This window comes from Pelodiscus sinensis, chromosome 21, assembly GCF_049634645.1.
Source record: "Pelodiscus sinensis isolate JC-2024 chromosome 21, ASM4963464v1, whole genome shotgun sequence".
NCBI classification, from domain to species: Eukaryota; Metazoa; Chordata; order Testudines; family Trionychidae; genus Pelodiscus; species Pelodiscus sinensis.
Window position 1 is genome coordinate 21,422,887 of NC_134731.1, and position 18,154 is coordinate 21,441,040.

Here is an 18,154-nt window from a genome sequence, read left to right on the forward strand (position 1 = left end):
GCACCCCCCTCACTTCCCATGCCCTTGCTTTACATGCATGATTCACTTTAGTAGTCCTAGTAGGAAAAAAAATACGACATGGAGAGAAACCAGCAGAGTCTGGCAGCCCTGTGCCTGGGCGACAGCAAACACCGTGGGCTGCACACGGCGCTCAGGCTGCAGGTTTCCCACTATTGTGCTAGACCACCAGCCCTCCTCTCAAATGACAGCGGCTGTGTAGTTAGCGAACTGTCTGTATAGTGATTTCATAGCTTCCGGCTCGCGTCACGTTCAGGGTAAATGAACTTGTCCTATCCCTTGGGGATCCCTTGACCGTCTGCACGAACGGGCTTCACCTTTCTTGGCCAGAGACCAGCTGCTGACCGGGCCTTTCAAGATGAACACTCCATGCCCAGTCTGCCTGAAAACGCCGGTGCCTGGGCTTTACGTTCAGTGTGAGCGGCACGTTACCAGCCGCGACAGGTTACCACCCGACTCCTTCTAAGCACACACATTGGGTTTTCTGGTAAAAGCCTTGCAGAGAAAACGTGCAAACACAGAACGGTTGAGTTCCTCTTGGACAGCAGGTTCTCTGTCTGCTGGACCAGAATGAAGACTCCGAGTTGCTCTCAACTCAGGCTATTCATCCTGATGTCTGTTTTTGGAGATTCCAGTTTAACCCAGTAAATGCAAGACACTTCCGCAGCAGAACCTCTCTGGGAGGAGTGAGGTGTTTACACGCAGGCTGATTTGATTGAAACACCGACTGCTCTGAAATTCTGGCAGGGCAGGGGAGCCCTCTTGAATGGAGCAGAGCGCAAACATACACAGGTGATGTTTACATTACGCCGGGTCTGGCGATGGCGCTGCAGCTGAGTCAGCATAGAGCCGTCATGCAGATACTCACTACAGCAGTGGAAGGGGTTTTCCCATCACCGAGATTAAGCCACCCCCTTGGGAGGTGGTAGCAAGGTCAACAGAAGAATCTGGAGAATCCCAAGATTGCATGGAAAGTCAATGGCGGAGGAAAGACATGAACGCCTCCTACTGAGCCTTCATCTGTTAGAGCAGGGGTCACCAACCAGTCGATCGGGATCGACTGGTAGATCTTGGAGCCTCTGACAGAGCATCCTGACTAGTTTGGCCAAGAGGCTACCAAGTGCCCGCACTTCAGCTGCCCCTCCCATTACGGCTACGCACCCCCTGCCCTTTGCCTTGGAGCTGCCTTTCCCCCTAGGGAGCCTCCTGCTTTCTGTGCAGGGCAGGGGAGAGAGAGGAGGGGTGCTGATGTCAGGTGCCCCCTCTCACTCTGTATCTTTTCACCACAGAACAGACGGGGGGAGCCCAACAGGACTTGGGAGGGAGTTTGCTGGCTGCTTTAGGGAGTGGGCCAGGGCCAGGGCCAGGGCCAGGACAGGGGTGAGCCTGCCTTAGCCCCACTGCACCACCACACAGGAGATTCCTGAGGTAAACAGTGTTCAGCCAGAGCCCACATCTCTAACTCCTACCCAGTCATGAACCCCCTCCTGTAATGTCAAGCCCCGAGCACTCCTGCATCCAAACGTCGTCCCAGAGTCTACACTTAGAACCTCCTCTACATCCCCACTGGCCTGCCCCAAGCTCAGCTCAGAGCCCTTCTCGCACGCCAAATCCCTTAATCTAAGACCAGAGCCTGCACCCCGACCCTCTGCCCCAGCCTGGTGAAAGTGAGTGAAGATGGGCAAGAGAGGGAGCATGGAGTGAGCAGGGGCGGGGCCTCAGAGAAGGGGCGGGAAGGAGGCGGGGCAAAGGTATTTATATTTGAGGTAGATCTTGGATGGTACTTAAATTCAAAAAGTGACCTTGTGCTTAAAAAGGTTGGAGACTCTTGTGTTAGACCATCTTCCTTAACCTAGGTCCGTGACGCACACACGTGCACACTCTCTCCTTCCCCTCCACGAAAGGGGGTTCATGTTGCAAAGTTCTTGATATTTCAGTATGAACGTCCACCTCTTTTGAAGCTATATGGATCAAAACCATTGCTAAATGTTATGCAAATGTAGAAGCAGGGAGAGAGATTAAGTGGGAGTGAAAAAGAAAATTGCAAAACATTCACTGGAATAAAAGCCACAGGTTCCTTTCAGCAGCATTCACAATCCTTTCATTAGCTTTTTTCTGTACGTCTGAGAATAAGGAAAATGTTTACTTATTAAAAAAAAGACGGCAGAACTTAAGTCTCTTAAATACTCTTACAAATATATATATTCCCCAAAATATCCAGGGAAGGCGGGAACACATAGCCACACGTATGGAAGTTCTTGGATAGTATGGAAATTATCTGACCAAGGGGCAAGACAGCGCATGTGACTTGTGTGACAGAAATAGAATAGAAATAGAAAATGAGAAAGAGCAATACTTATAGCAAATCATTCACAAGCAAGCCGAGGCTGAAATATGTCCACTGACTAAATCTGAGCAAATAAATGGGTGAAGATATAAATCCATTCATAGATAATCTAAGAACAACAAAAGGGGAATGAATTAAACAAATCTACCCTTGACTATGAATAATTACCCAGCCGTAATACAATACTGTACACACATGCTGCATTCATCTGGCTGGCAGTCTGGAAAAGGTCAGCGTTCCGAGGGCTAAATTACAGAGTGGATTGTGCTGCGCCAAATATAAGAAGTAACCCCACTTCCATCCAGCCTCATCCATGTGTAACATCTGCAAAGCAAGGGCAAGCAGGTTCTAACTAGCTCACCAATTTTAAGCTGCCAGTGTCCCTTTTCAGAAACCTACACGGTCTCTCCTGTTTCTCCTAGTCTGCAGAGTCATTAAAAACACCAGTTCTGGTTCATGTCGGAGAATCCCAAGGTCACACAGGAAAGTCTATGGCTGAAGTAAGGACTGAATGCTTTCTACTTAGTCCGTATCCACTAGACTAAGCTTGCAGATCTGGGATGGCCCTTCCCAGAAATGTCCTTTGTGGGCAGGGGAGGTGTGGTGTTGGTTACAAAATGTCATTACTAATCAAATATTAATTCTGTAGCACAGTGCAGTTATCAGACTATCCGCACAAAAATTCCATTGATTCTGTTTTTAAGGCCAACATTCACAAAAGAGTTTCAAAGGAGAGATTGTGGATAGATAATTTGGCAGGCCTGCTTTATACTTGAAACAATCGGAAACACAGGAATTGCTACATCCAAATAATAACAAGCGTCTGTTTATACAACAGAGCTTTATAAATAGTGCACTTATTTAGGAATCACTTCATCTACCACTGAAATGCAGCCAACTCGGAGTGCAACACAGCAAATTAGAACAGCACACAACAGTTTAGACTTAACTTATGATTATTATCTGTATTTTCTTAGCATGTAGAAGCCCTAATCCTGGACCAGGTTTGCCCAAACACCAGCTGTTTTCTCCAACTAAGCAAAACTATAGGAGGAACACAGGATTCCCTCAAAGTAAGAGGATGCTACATTCTCTGGTAGTTGAAGTTTGGCATAAAACATAACATCAAGGCCTCAGGCAAATTATAAGTTAAAATGTGAATGGGTAGCATGAAAGAAGAATTTCAGTGGCTGATGGATTTTGTAGGGAGCTATACTAAATGCACCGATTAGGGCCTATGAGTCAGTCAGTTGTCACCACAATGCCATTTTTAAAGAATACAATTTTTAAAAAGCACAAGTAAAGTGTACATTTTCAGAAACTTGCACGGTCTCTAGGCACAGTACAACAGAACAATCTCAGAATTATGAACACTAGAGCTAGGAAATGACCAGTCAACCTCTTGTCTCATTTGGAACCGGAAGTACACAATGGCTGAGTCTAGACTGGCATGATTTTGTGGAAATACTTTTAATGGAAAAGTCTAGATCCGTGCCCAGTATAGACGCGCTTTTGCGCAAGAAAGCTCCGATGGCCATTTTAGCCATCGGGTTTTCTTGCACAAAAAATTAAGGTGCCTGTCTACACTGGCCCTCTTGTGCAAGTACTCTTGCGCAAGAGGGCTTATCTCTGAGCAGGAGCGTCAAAGTATTTGCGCAAGAAGCACTGAATTCTTACATTAGAACGTCAGTGCTCTTGCGCAAATTCTAGCGGCCAGTGTAGAGAGCTGGCAAGTCTAGACGCACCCAATCAGATAGAAACCACCCCTCTGCAAAGTACCATGTTAAATCATAGAATCATAGAATCCTAGGACTGGAAGGGACCTCGAGAGGTCATCAAGTCCAGTCCCCTGCCCTCATGGCAGGATCAAATACTGTCTAGACCATCCCTGATAGACATTTATCTAACCTACTCTTAAAAATCTCCAGAGATGGGGATTCCACAACCTCCCTGGGCAATTTATTCCAGTGTTTGACTACCCTGACAGTTGGGAACTTTTTCCTAATGTCCAACCTAAGCCTCCCTTGCTGCAGTGTAAGCCCATTGCTTCTTGTTCTATCCTCAGAGGCCAAGATGAACAAGTTTTCTCCGTCCTCCTTATGATACTGTTTTAGATACCTGAAAACGGCTATCATGTCCCATCTCAATCTTCTTTTTTCTAAACTAAGCAAACCCAATTCTTTCAGTCTTCCTTCATAGGTCATGTTCTCTATACCTAATGATCTAAATGTAAATGTAAACTCCTAAAACAATATAAATATTTTAAAGAATTGACAAGGTAAGTCAATTGTTTGTGCTTTTCCACTTACAGTAGGACAGTTAAACCAGTGTATTTCTTCTTCATAGTAGCGTTCAAAGCTGTATAAAGTCAATGTTCAATTGCAAGCTTTTAAAAGAGCCAGAACTTTTTGTTCAGAGTTACGAATAGCCTCCATCCCCGAGGTGTTCATAACTCCGAGGTTCTGCTGTAGAGTTTCAGGTTCGGTAACTCTTTCTCATGAATGGGATTAATTTTACCTCCAAATATAGATACAGGAAATTCTCCACATGGGAGTGGTTCCAACTTCCTCTGGGGCATTAGTGGCCAGGATCATTTGGGCACCTCTGACTACCTCCTGCAATGACAGAGGATGGGCTCCAGGGAGCATTGGTGTATCAGCCTGTTTTGTTTGTCTGTCATTGACCTGTGTCTAATTGCATACCTTGCTGAAGCACAGCGTTTACATGCAGTAATCAGTGGACAGGGTGCATAAGCAAAATTAACCGAAATAAACTGTACTTGAACCCTGAAATATACATTTGATCAACACTCCTCACACCTCAGCTAAACCTGAGCCACACTCATCAATATTGCTACAAACAGCCCTTGCAATGGCCATATAGATAAGTAGCTACCTTCATACACTTGAATTATAGCCCACCTCAGGAAATCATTTGTGGTTTGGACAAGCATAGTGATTGATCCCATCACCTTTCACAGAGTTTAAGTGCATGGCAGCATTTTGCTGCACCAGGCTATCTTTACTCTACGTTCCAACCGCACACCTGCTGGGAGGGTACTAAGAGATGGCCATTCAGCCCGAGGAAGAAAACACCTCTTGTACTCAATGGAGCATTGGAGGCATCAATAGGCACCGAAAGGTCTAGTTTGCACCCTCCAGGGTTGTTGAGAAACTCCCCAGCTCTCAATGTCTACACAAGTCCATAGTAATCACAGCTTAAATGCGAGAGAGCGTCCATTCAGTGTGGATGCTATCTTTCGAAAAAGCAGATGGCTTTTTCGATGCGCTTTTGTGTGTGGATGCTCTCTTCTGGAAGACGTTTTTTCAGAAAATCTCTTCTGAAAAAAGATTCTTCCGAAAGAAGCCTGCCATCTAGATATAGTCTTAGGAAAAGAGGGAAAATTTCTGATGAACTCCCTCTCTCTCATTCTGGGAATACCAGGAGACAAACGCCAGCTAAGGTCTTGCTTTGAGCTCCCTTGTCAAGTACTGCAGGTAGTGTTACATATTCCACCAGAGTAATCAGATTTCATTTTCCCAAATATTTGTATAGCACTATCATTTAGATACCCTATATCCTAGTGTTCCTTTTCAATTCCCTTCTGTTACACAATGGAACTGAGCATTGGTGCATCTAGCTGGGCATCTTCTTTCCCACAGTGGCTAATGTCTGCACTTGACTATGTACTACTGTGCAGGCACAGTGCTTAGGATAACTCCCACTAGGACTGCGAGGTGCCACCCCACTGCACATAATAAATAATAACGAAAGTGATGGGAGGAACTCGCCTGCTGTTTGTTATGCTCTGAAGATTGAGGATTGATATCCCACTGATTTAAAAAAAATAAATACCACTGCAGACTTATTTACAGACGTGCCCAATCCCTTCTGAAAACCATTCAGTTGTTTGTCCTGTTATCTTGCAGCAATGCTTTTCACAGGTTTGTTACACCAAACACTGTAGAATCTCGTTATCTTTTTACTTCGCTCCTCACATTGCCACGCCACATTGTCTCAACTGCTTCTGTCAGATAACACTGGGTTTAGATGAGGTGTCAACCCCCTTCACAAGCAGGAAATTCTTCTCACGCATGTGGACGGAGTAGTAATGTACAATGATCCACTCTCGACTGTCTTAGTGCATCTCAATTTATACAACCCCAAAATCCAGAGATTGACCACGCTTGGGATTATTCCCAAACACAAAACACCAGCATATGTATGCTGCATTCCAGTACATGCCTAGCATCCGCTGTTACAGTACTGCCAACAGTAACAGCTCTGAGTCAGTACACAAAAGAAATACACAATGTGCATGGTACAGAATCATGCCTTAGTTTAGTATTTAAGAATCACAGGAGGGGAGGACATACCAACATTACAGAAAAATATCAACCTACATTAACTTTGCAATACTAAATCTGTAGCCTTTAAACCCACCGACTTTTGAGTCTCTTCATTGAGATCACATTGCCACTAGTGAATCTATGGGGAACACTTAAAAAAATAGCTCTTCACTGTCTGTGTTTTAATTAGATATCTCACCTAGATTTCTTACATTTCTACTACATGTTTCTCTATTCCACATGGCATCTTTAAACTCCCTGTCTACATCTCCAAACTATTGAACCTGGTGAGATTTTAATGGAAATCCCTGCACTGTGCTATAAAGAGAAGCATTACTTGAGGTTTTAATTAGCAACTGTCAAGGCTGAACCATAGGAAATGTTGAATTGTTTGCTTAACTTATTACAGAAAAGTGCATTTACTGTCTGGTGTCTGAACTTGGATGAAGCAAAATGCTTTAATCTTTTGCATCCCCACACTACCTCCTGGATAGATTTTTTTAAAAGGTTGCAAATAACAAATGTATGGTGGTAAAAAGCCAACAACATTTCCTCATTCAATATACAACATGCTTCTTCAACCTTATAGTTGGCTGCTGAACTGGTTTCTGATCTCCTGAGGAAAAAGTCATGATGGTATAATTTCCTGACGAGAACAACAAAGCAGAGAGCCAGCATTATGTTATTACACATTCTTCCCTTTCAGTGCAAAGTACATGCAATCTTTTAAGACACAAACATAGCTCAGAAATTAGTGACTAAACTGATTCATTTGCCCCGATGTATCTGCTAAAGACACAGCTTGCATGAGGACACCGAAAAGTGGCTTTCTACTTTTGCTAACTTCAAGGATCTTGAGTCTCTATTTTAAATATAGCTAGTGCCAAGGATGTCTGTGCCCACAAGGTATTAATAGAATGACAGCTATTCCTACCATTTAGCTGCCTGTAGACTATATCTTCTAGAAGGGAGAGCCTTTTCAGGACTGCATCCTGAATAGGACTGCTGCCATGGGCGGTCAAGTTGGCCACTTCTGCCCTGGGATGGATTTCATGGAAGGAATCCCCACTCTTGACAGTGATGGGTCTACACTTAGCCAGAAAGAGGACAAAGCCAGCCACCGCAATCAAGTTTAACACCAGCAGGACTTTGACTCTCCTCAAAGAAGCCATCAAACTCCGGAGCGTGGCCACTTCAGCTGCGGCTTGGCAAATGAGGCAGAGCGTGGCGCCTCCTGGCTAGATATGCCAAGGTGGCTGGCGTGGGAGGCGGCCGCAGGTGGGAGCGCATCCCACCTGCCCGGGAGCCGTCTCACGCCCCGGTCACAGCATCCGAGCTGGGCGCAGCGGGGAGGGACCGGTGGGTGCTGGCGGACGGGGCGAGCAGGTGCAGGAGCGATGGGGATCCCAGCGGGCGGCGTCTGGGGAGGAGCGAGGCTGGGCCGCAAGTCCTCTTGGAGGCTGCCGGAGCAACTTCACGCCCGGCTCAGGCGCCCGCGGCGGCGGGTTTCCCGGGGGGCCGCCCGCCCCATCCTCGCTCCACGCCGCGTCCCTGCGGGGCTGGGGGCAGGAGCCCGCGGCCGCGGGAGTTGGCCCCGCGCTTCCCGGGGCGCGCCCGGCCAGGAGTCGCTCGCCGCCTTGCGCCGCTTCTGCGCCACTTCGGGCTCCGCTGCGGATCCAGAGAGAGACCGTCAGGACCGGAGGAGGAGGGGGGGGGCCCACGCATCCCCCCGCCCCGCTGCCGCCGCCGCCCGCCCGCCCCGGAGCCACCCCCCGTCCCGCCGGGAGCCCGGCGCTGCGGCAAACGCGCCCCTCTCCAAATCCGCCGCGCCCCTCTCCAAATCCGCCGCGCCCCTCTCCAAATCCGCCGCGCGCCCCGAGAGGAAAACGGGGACCCCCCCTCCCCCCGCGGACCTCAGCACCGCTGCGCCCGGAGCATCCTCCTCCTCCGGCCGGCGGGCGGGGCGTGCGTGGGGCCCGGCGAGAGCGATCGGGGCATGGTGGCTGCGGCTACTCCGGTCCAGGGCAGCCTCGGGGGCCGGTGCGTGGAGCCGCGGCTCGCTCTCGCCTCCGGATTGCCATGGCTGTGGGCTGATGCGGAGACCATCCCTCCCGTGTGCCTGAATCCCCGCTGCATGCCTGCGCCCGGGCTGCATGGAAAATCTGGGCTGGAGGAAGGGGATGGGTGGCCGGGCTGAACTCTACCGGCCCGCGGGAGCCTGCGGGCGGCGGGGAGAGCGGGGGTGTCCGCCTGTCTGGCTGTGCCGGCGGCTGGAGAGCTAGCACAGACGCGGTTTCGGAATCAAGGCTGGCCCTGCCCTTGCCTTCCCCCGAGACAAACATACATCCCGGGAGACGAGCAGAGTCGGGGAAACTGAGGCACGGTTGAGGTTCCTCCACAGCAGCACTTCAAGCCGAGGCACCAGAAGTGACCAGTTCTCCAGCCAGCCAGCTCCACTCCGTGCAATTCCCTTTGCTTTTTCCAGCTTTAGACCTTTGCATTTCCTTTTAATGCACACTTAGAAGGGGAGGAGTAACGGAGGGGGAGCTGTGTGAGTCTGAATCTGCATAAACAACGAGAAATCCCCTGGCATTTTATAGTCTAACAGATTTATTGGACCATAAGCTTTCGTGGGCAAAGACCCACTTGTTTGCCCAGGAAAGCCTATGCTCCAATAAATCTGTTAGTCTATAAGGTACCACAAGACTTCTCCTTAGTTAGAAGGGGGTGACTCTTCTTCCTTTTTTTTCTTAAAAATAATCTGCAGAGCACTGGCCAGCTGGAGATTAGATTTGGCTTTAAAGCTACAAACAGCAGCACCTGCCCCCAAAGTCCTTCAAATGCCAGGCAGATATGGGAACAAACACATTTTTAAAATACTGTCCTGCAACAAGCAAACTGAATTAATCCACGTTCAAAATCTACACGGGCCAGATCCTCCATTGGCGTAGCTCCATTGAAATCAACTGATCGACACTTATCCAGAACAACTGAAGGTTGGAGCCAGATAGAGGCTGGTGACCTTCTGAGGTCTCTTCCAGTTCTATGATTTTATACTGAACTCTGAGCTCATGCGTTTTCTCTTTACAGAGAGGCAGACCTGAAGATGTGCGCCAGGGTCTATATTTTATAACCAGCCAGCGTTTGGTAAAGAGATGAGAAACTTTCTCAGTCTGATGCATCCCTTTCTCTTCCTTACCTTGTCCTAATTAGAAACAAGTGACCCAACGCAGTCCGATCCTCATAATAAAAAAATCATCTTAGATTAACATAACACAAAATGATATAATACCAGCAAAATGATATGTAGTGAGAGACTGGGGGAAACCACGTGAGTGCACACACAAATTTACCTTTAAAAAAAAGCTTTCTGTGTTGTTAATCTGATGACCCCTGTGACAGCGCGTTGGGGGTCCCCCGTCTCTTGCACCCCGAAATGGCACAAACAGACTGCACCAGCCGGTGGAATAGAGGAAGTTTATTGCCTCTCTAGGATACAGCACAGCACAGATGTAATCTGGTCACAGAGCTGGGCTAGGATGCCTCAGGCCCCCTTGAGATGGGGGAGACTGGGCCCCTAAACTCCAGCCCCTTTCCCTAGGCTGTCTCCTCCATGCTCCCAGACAGCAACTAACCAACACTCTTCCAGCCCTGCCCCCCAGCCAGGGCAGCATTCCACCTTCCTTTGTTCCTCTCCATGGGGGGTGTCTGGCCATACTGGTTGAGAGATCCCTTTGCATAGTGACTCATCCTGTTTTGCTGGGTCGTGGTACCCACGGCAGCCAGTGGGGGTTACCCCAGAGCCAGCCGCATAGAAACCAGCCAGGTACCCCCACTACGTCACAACCCCTGATCCACATCTGGAGAGAGTTGTTCAGTCTTCAGAGCTCCATGATTCTGCCTCAGAACAGGGGAGTGGATTAGACACCTCCGGAGGCCCCACCCTGCTCAACATTTCTATGACGTTATGTTCCCCTTCCTGGGGGAAAGCCAGGGAGGATATTGACTGGAATAGTGGATTTTGCAATATGGACACTTGCCCACTAGTCCCTAGCGCTGGAGACCCTGGCACTACACATGATCACATTTTCAGATGGAAGATGGGATGGGTTTGAAATAAATCCCTGGAGGACAGGGGAAGGGGTAAACTATTCCCACTGTAAAACTTATATAAGATGCCATATTATAACCCCACATCATGGACTCTTAAGAGGACAGTCCCCCTAGAGTTACAGCTGTCATGACTGATCCATCATAATGTGTCATTATGAAGCTTTATTTTCAGAGGAAGCACCGTATAAAATGCAGCAGAAATTCAAATCCAAGTTGAAGCACAGTGTCAAAGTAGAGATGGGCAGATTGGATTTACTTTGAAAATACCCCCCTCTCCCCAAATACACCCATACACGCGCGCGCACACACACACACCAGGAGACTTGGCATTTCAGATGATTTATAATGGTGCCTCTCTGGTTCAAATCCAATGTCAGGTTGATAAATGACCAAACTTTGCAACAGCCTGCCTGAAATGGTCCCTCGGCAAGTTTCCAGTGTTCACGTGTCCACAACACAAAATCCATTTCCACCATTCACACCCTTATGGAGAGTTTCACCAGACAAGCTAAGATGTGGGTACTGTGTTTGCCAAGAAAAGTAAACTACTCAACCTTTTTCAGACAACAATTAAGGGAGATTTGCAAGAATATGTGAGAAAGTCTACATTGCTTCTGCTCATTTTTTTCCTCATATGTGAAAAAGGCTGGATAATAACTACTCTGAGAATGGTTAACAGCTAACGGTTCACAATCATGCTGGAAGGGCATTACGAGTGGGGTTCCACATGGGTCAGTTCTGGGGCCAGTTCAGTTCAGTATCTTCATCACTGATTTAGATGATGGCATAGAGAGTAGGCCTATTAAGTTTGCAGATGATACCCAGCTGGGAGGGGTTGCGACAGCTTTGGGGTATAGGGTCATAATTCAAAATGATCAGAACACAATAGAGAAATGGCCTGAGATAAATAGGATGAAATTTAATAAGGACAAATGCAAAGTGCTCCACTTAGGAAGGAACACTGCGTGTCACATGTACAGAATGGGAAGCGACTATCTAAGAAGGAGTACTGCAGAAAGGGATCTAGGAGTCATAGTGTACCACAAGCTAAATATGAATCAGTGTACAAAAAAAGCAAACATGATTCTGGGATGCATTAATAGGAGTGCTATGAGCAAGACATGAGAAGTCATTCTTCCGCTCTACTCTGAATACTGTGTCCAGTTCTGGGCACCACGTTTCAAGGAAGATGTGGAAAAATCAGAGAAGATCCAGAGAAGAGCAACAAAAATTATTAAAGGCCTACAAAGCATGAGCTATGAAGGAAGACTGAAAGAACTGGGTTTGTTTAGTTTAGAAAAGAGAAGACTTGAGAGGGGACATTATACCTGTTTGCAAGTATATAAAAGGGTGTTATAAGGAGGAGGGAGAAAAAATATTCTCCTTTGCCTCTGACAATAGGACAAGAAGCAATGGGCTTAAACTGCAACAAGGGAGGTTTAGGTTGGACATTAGGAAAAACTTCCTAATTGTCAGGGTGGTTAAACACTGGGATAAATTGCCTTGGGAGGTTGTGGAATCTCCATCACTGGAGATATTTAAGAGCAGGTTAGACAGACATCTATCAGGGATGATCTCTAGACTGTGCTTGGTCCTGCTGTGAGGGCAGGGGACTGGACTTGATGACCTCTTGAGGTCCCTCCAGTTCTAGTATTTTATGATTCTTTGATTCTAAGAAACAGGAGACTTCCATTTCCAGAGCTGTCAATCCAAGCACCTCCCTCCAGCAGTTAAATGTACTTATTCAAATCATAATAATTTGAGCTGGTAGAATTGTTTACTAAAAAGAAAAGCGGCATAAGAGAGAAAATGTCCTATTTACCCACATATTTTTAACTGCTGCTTTTTGAAAGATGGGATTTAGTCTTAGAAACTTAGTACCCTATCGATTCTACTAGGTCTTCACCGCACAGAATTCTCACTCAAATAAACATAGTTGCATTATATATATGGAGCAAAATAGTTTGAATGATAAAACCTCCAAAATAAAAGCTTAGGTTTAAAAGAAAATGGACACACAGCTCACAATAGGGCCTTAATGCTGTTAATGTTTTCAAAAGTAAAATGTAAATTCTTAATTTCTATGAAAACAAAATTCCACTACAACATGAATATTCAATAGTTTGATTACTGCTAGAAGAGTTGTCTAGCTGAAAATTCTGCCACTGGAATACAAAAAACTCTTAGGTTCTAGTGCAAAGAGTTTGTTGCAGAATAACTTGCTTTTCTAAGAATATTCTGCTCAGCTTCTTCATTTCTACTGCTAGATTGCTTCCTCACAGAAAAGTCTACCGACAGGAGCTAACAAGGGAAGCCTGTGTTCAGTTCATTGTGGGGAAAGGGGATTAGTGTTTGTCTTCTCTCCTTGCATAGTGAATCATAGTTACACTCCCAACCTCTCAGGTCCTGCAGTCGATCTAACGCAAGCCACCGCCCATGTTGTGTAGCCCGGCACTTCCAGGACATTTCCAGCACCCCCAGCTCCAGTAAGAGTTTGTGTAGCGTACATGGGTAATGCATGGTAATATAACAAGCTACACATGTAGAAAAAGATGCACAAAATTGTCTCGTAATTTATTATTATTATTGAATATAATGTGCTCTTTCAAGAATTTAGGAATGCACATGCAGTAGCATATAGAATTAACTAGACCGCCTTCATATGCTCTTCATACTTTATTTTTTAAGGGAATTTCCTGTTTCTTTTTTTAAAAAGAAGAAAAGTAAAGGAGAAGAAAAGTAAAGAGGAAGGAAAAGAGATCACCTCTCTCCAGGACTTCAAAACTCTGCTGACATACAATAAAGTGCCATCATCTGTGATTAACTGATGATAATGAAAAAAGGCCACTGAAGCATAGGTTATGGCTACACTGCGCAGCTTTGCTGCATCCAAGAAACACTTCAGCTTTTTTGGGGAACAGTTTCCCTGAAAAAGCAGACACGTTCTTTCCGCATGCCTGTATTCCTCATTGTATGAAAAATAAGGGATGTTCCGAAAGAGAAGGTTTTTTTAAAATTTGGCCTCGTGTAGATGGGCCAAATTTTGCAAAAGCCTTTTCTGGGGAAAAAAAATGGAAAAAGATATGCAAATTATGGTTCGCAATTTGCATATCTTTCTTCAATAGAACTCTGTAATCTAGACATAGCCATATAGAGGAAGGTGCCATATAAGATTATAAGAGATCAAAAAGGTTATGCTTTGTGGCATGAAATTCTAGAAGAAAAATACCATGTGCACACAAAGGATACTTTAAGTGTGGATAACAAGCCAATTCTACATTAATAAGATACAATTTATAAAACACCTATGGAAATTCTCCAAATACAAGGTAGGAATTTTCTACAGGTGGGGAAAACCTGAAAACATCTACCATGATAATTCCACTAATTTAGAGTGTTGGTTCACATGGGGATGAGATAAATTCCAGTCATAGCTTTGTTTTTCTCTCTTTGCCCATTTCTATTTTTCTTCCTAGAATGTGCTACATAAAAAAATGTTCAGAGCAAAGAAGAAGTGGAACAAAGAAACATTTGCCATTCATGAGGACAGACGGCCAATCAGTGTCTCCAATACACAGGAAAAACTCCATTTGTGCATAACACACTAGGGTATCAAAGTCAATAGCACTTTACCTGCTGGCAAAATTAATCTCTTCCCTGTAGCTGACAAAAAAAATCCCCCAAACCATCATTCCTCAATTATTGATATAACTAACTTAGCTAAAAGCTCTGCTCCTTGAATGCCATGAGCACTGTTGCTTCAAGGCTACCTCTAGACTGGCATGATTTTCCGCAGATGCTTTTAACTGAAAAGTTTTCCGTTAAAAGCATTTTTGGAACAGAGCTTCTAGATTGGCACGGACGCTTTTCCATAAAAGCACTTTTTGCGGAAAAGCGTCTGTGGCCAATCTAGACGCGCTTTTCCGCAAAAAAGCCCCGATCGCCATTTTCGCGATTGGGGCTTTTTTGCGGAAAACAAATCTCAGCTGTCTACACTGGCCCTTTTGCGCAAAAGTTTTGCGCACTGATTTCCACAAAAAGCACTGATTTCTTACAGTAGGAAGTCAGTGCTTTTGCGGAAATTCAAGCGGCCAGTGTAGACAGCTGGCAAGTTTTTCCGGAAAAGTGGCTGATTTTCCGTAAAAACTGGCCAGTCTAGACACAGCCCAAGAGTTTTGGCAAAGTAACTTGGCTTTCTGAGTTTATGCAGCCTTGCTTGTCCTCTTGATGGCAGGGTCATCAATGGGAAGGAACTCCATGGAAGCTCGCCCCTGTTTAGGGTGCAAAGGTTGTCCTGGAGTCAGTTGCTGGAGATTCCATCAACATTAGGGTATGTCTACACTACAGCATTATTTCAAAATATCTTATTTCGAAATAGTTAATTTGAAATAAGTTATTTCAAAATAATGCATCTACACACAAAATGCATTTCGAAATAGCGTTTTGCTATTTCGAAATAGCACGTCCACAATGAGTGGATGCTGAATCGCATTTAAGGCTGGCCGGAACCAGGTCCGGCAGGGCATCAGGTCAGGAGTTACTTTGTGTGGCTGCTGCCTGAGGCTATCTGAGGCCTGTGCTTAAAGGTCCCACCACCACCACCTTTCTCAGCTTTCCCTGCTTGCTTGCCTACCTCGATGAGGACAGCAAAGCATTTTGTCTCTGTATGCTCTGGTTGCCCTCACTCAGGACACCACAGCACTCTGCAACATGGAGCCAGAGCTGCCCCTGGGCACTCTGGTGCTTCTTGTGGATGCGTTGCTGCGAGCCTGGCTGCACTATCTGAAGGCTGCCATCAGGGAGGTCCATCAGGGGACTGTCAGTATCCAGGAGGCCCTGCGGGAGAGCTTCCACCCTGAGGAGCACTAAGAGACTCCCTGGACTGCCCCACTGGGGGCTTGTGCCTCATTCCTCCCTCACATCCTTTTACTTACCCCTCTCTAACCCCCCTTCCTGATGTCAAATAAAATACACATATTTTCTTAGAATCATAGAACCATAGAGCTGGAAGAGACCTTAGAAGGCCATCAAATCCAGTCCCCTGCCCTACGCAGGACCAGTCCTAACACAAACCCATGAACACAAACTCTCTTTATTTAACAAAACTGGGGGGAGGGAAGTGAGAATGAAACTCTGGTGAGACTGGGGAAAGGAGGCAGGAGAGGGGAGAAGAAAGGGTGGGAGAGGGGAGGGGGAAACGTGGGAGGAGGGAGCTGGAAGGGGGAAGCAAGGGGAACAAGGAAGAGGGGAAGCTCAGGGTTGGGGGGTTCGCCAGACCAACTTGATTTTCATGTGAACCTGCTCCTGGGTTCTCATGTGGCCTTTGGTGGCCAGGCTGGCAGCTATCCTGCCATAGATGACCGTGTTCCTCCATCTAGTGCAGAGATCATGGACATTGGGAGCATCTCCTCAAACCTGAATAAGGTCCATGATCTCCACCCTGGACCAGGAAGGTACCCGCCTTCTCCAGGCCCTGGCAGGCTCCTGGGAGCTGGCAGACTGCTCCTGGGGAGCGGTGGAGGGCTGGCTGCCAGTGGCTTGCTGGCTCATGTTTTGGAGCCACTGGGTCAGGGGCAGTGACTGCTGGCTCTGGGCGGGCAGGCTTGGAGCTGGCACAGGCACTGTGGCCAAAGTCAACCCCTTTAAGGGCTCCGGGGAGCAGGGGAGGGAGAGGAGTGTTTTTGGTTGAGGCTGGAGTGTCCACCAGGGCCCCCTGGAAAGGCTGGAGGCCCCCTATTTCGATATAAGTGTCTACACAGCACTTATTTCGAAATAGCTATTTCGAATTTGGCGTTATTCCTCATGGAATGAGGTTTACCAAATTCAAAATAAGCCCTCAGCTATTTCAAATTAATTTCGAATTAGCGGTTTGACTGTGTAGATGCTAGGAAAGTTATTTCGAAATAACTTTGCTGTGTAGACATACCCTTCGGGAGTTCCCAGAAAGGCACAGAGCCTAGTTCACGTACCCCCTCAGGAACAGAGTGATGAGAAGGAAAAGAGGCCAGAGCAGTCTGTTCTCCAGTTGGTGAAGGATCCACTGGGAATGGTCCCTGTTGTCATCTTGCACAGGTTAGAGCTGACTCCAGTCCGCTCTAACCAGATCCCGGGACATAAGTGTGAAAAAGGCGGTTATAACTGGCTCCCTGCATGTCAATTTGACACAACAGTTTAATTTCATTACTGTAAGTGAAAGTGTAACCGCCACTTAGCCCACGCTTACCACTACCAGGTGGATTTGAACCTGGGATCTCTGGAGCTTAGGGTACGTCTAGACTACCGCGTTTTGTCGACGGAAGTTTTGTCGACAGATACTGTCGACAAAACTTCCGTCGACAAAGAGCGTCCAGACACATTGAGTTCTGTTGACAAAGCAAGCTGCTTTGTCGACAGAACTCCATAGTCTGGACGCAACGTTACAGGCAATAACACCTTCTGTCGTCAGAGTTCTGTCGACAGAAGGTGTTATGCCTCGTAAAATGAGGTATACCAGCGTTGACAAAACTGCTGAGTTCTGTCGACGTTATGTCGACAGAACTCAGCGGTAGTGTAGACGCTGGTATAGTTTTGTCGACAAAAGTCCACTTTTGTCGACAAAACTAGGTAGTCTAGACACACCCTTAGTGTGGGAGCTTCTACCCTTTGAGCTAAAAGCTAGCTACTTCTCGGACTATGCTGTAGAGGTCTCTTGGGTTTGTCTGTTGTAGTCTAGGTGCCACTGCATGGGACAGTGAACCATACTAGATGTGTGGGTTACAAAAGGACAGTCGGGTCTTCTGCTATCAATCCACTTGACCTGGCATTCTAGCATTTCTGTTTCACTCCTCAGGATTCCTTGTTCCTGTTTAAATGTAGTTCTACTTCCCTACCATGTGTAATGACTGGCAAAAGGCTCTGTTCCCCGTCCATGCTGAAGATTCAAATTTCCCCTGCCACCTGGGGACTTTTGAAAATTTTATTGGACTTGGAATTCAGTCCTAAAAAATGTGACATTTCTACAAGATGTCAAATCTGCTCAACTTCCATCAAAACCACAAGGAGTTGAAGGCACAGGGTAGTTTGCAGAATAACACTGTTACACTCTGAGAAATTACGCCCCTGGCATGACTTGATGAAGTTATGCAGCAATGTGGTTTTGTGGAGGATCAAGATTTTCTTGTTGTACCTGCCAATTGTCCAGGTTCAAAACTTGTTTTAAAAAACAAAGTTCAATGAGGCAGATGCATCAGAACTGATGACCCTTTCCCATGACTAGTTTCAGCTCTACGGCATTTTCCTATGAACAAGTGCTCTAATTATATACTGATAATGTAACACAGCTGCTTCT

General features: G+C 46.4%; 1 protein-coding gene across 5 annotated transcripts in view; it reads right to left on the reverse strand.

Moving 5' to 3' along the window:
* GALNT17 (polypeptide N-acetylgalactosaminyltransferase 17) overlaps positions 1-18,154 on the reverse strand; it is a 459,638-nt gene that overhangs the window by 366,495 nt on the left and 74,989 nt on the right. The window contains exons 1-2 of one of the 5 annotated variants that reach the window (XM_075905118.1): positions 8,628-9,041; positions 7,649-8,382 (exon numbers count right to left, since the gene is read on the reverse strand). The exons of 1 other annotated variant lie outside the window; for it this stretch is intronic. In XM_075905118.1, the coding sequence (XP_075761233.1) occupies positions 7,649-7,886 (238 nt within the window). In that variant the 5' untranslated portion in view covers positions 7,887-8,382; positions 8,628-9,041. 3 more of the 5 variants (XM_075905117.1, XM_075905116.1, XM_075905120.1) reach the window with 3 other exon arrangements.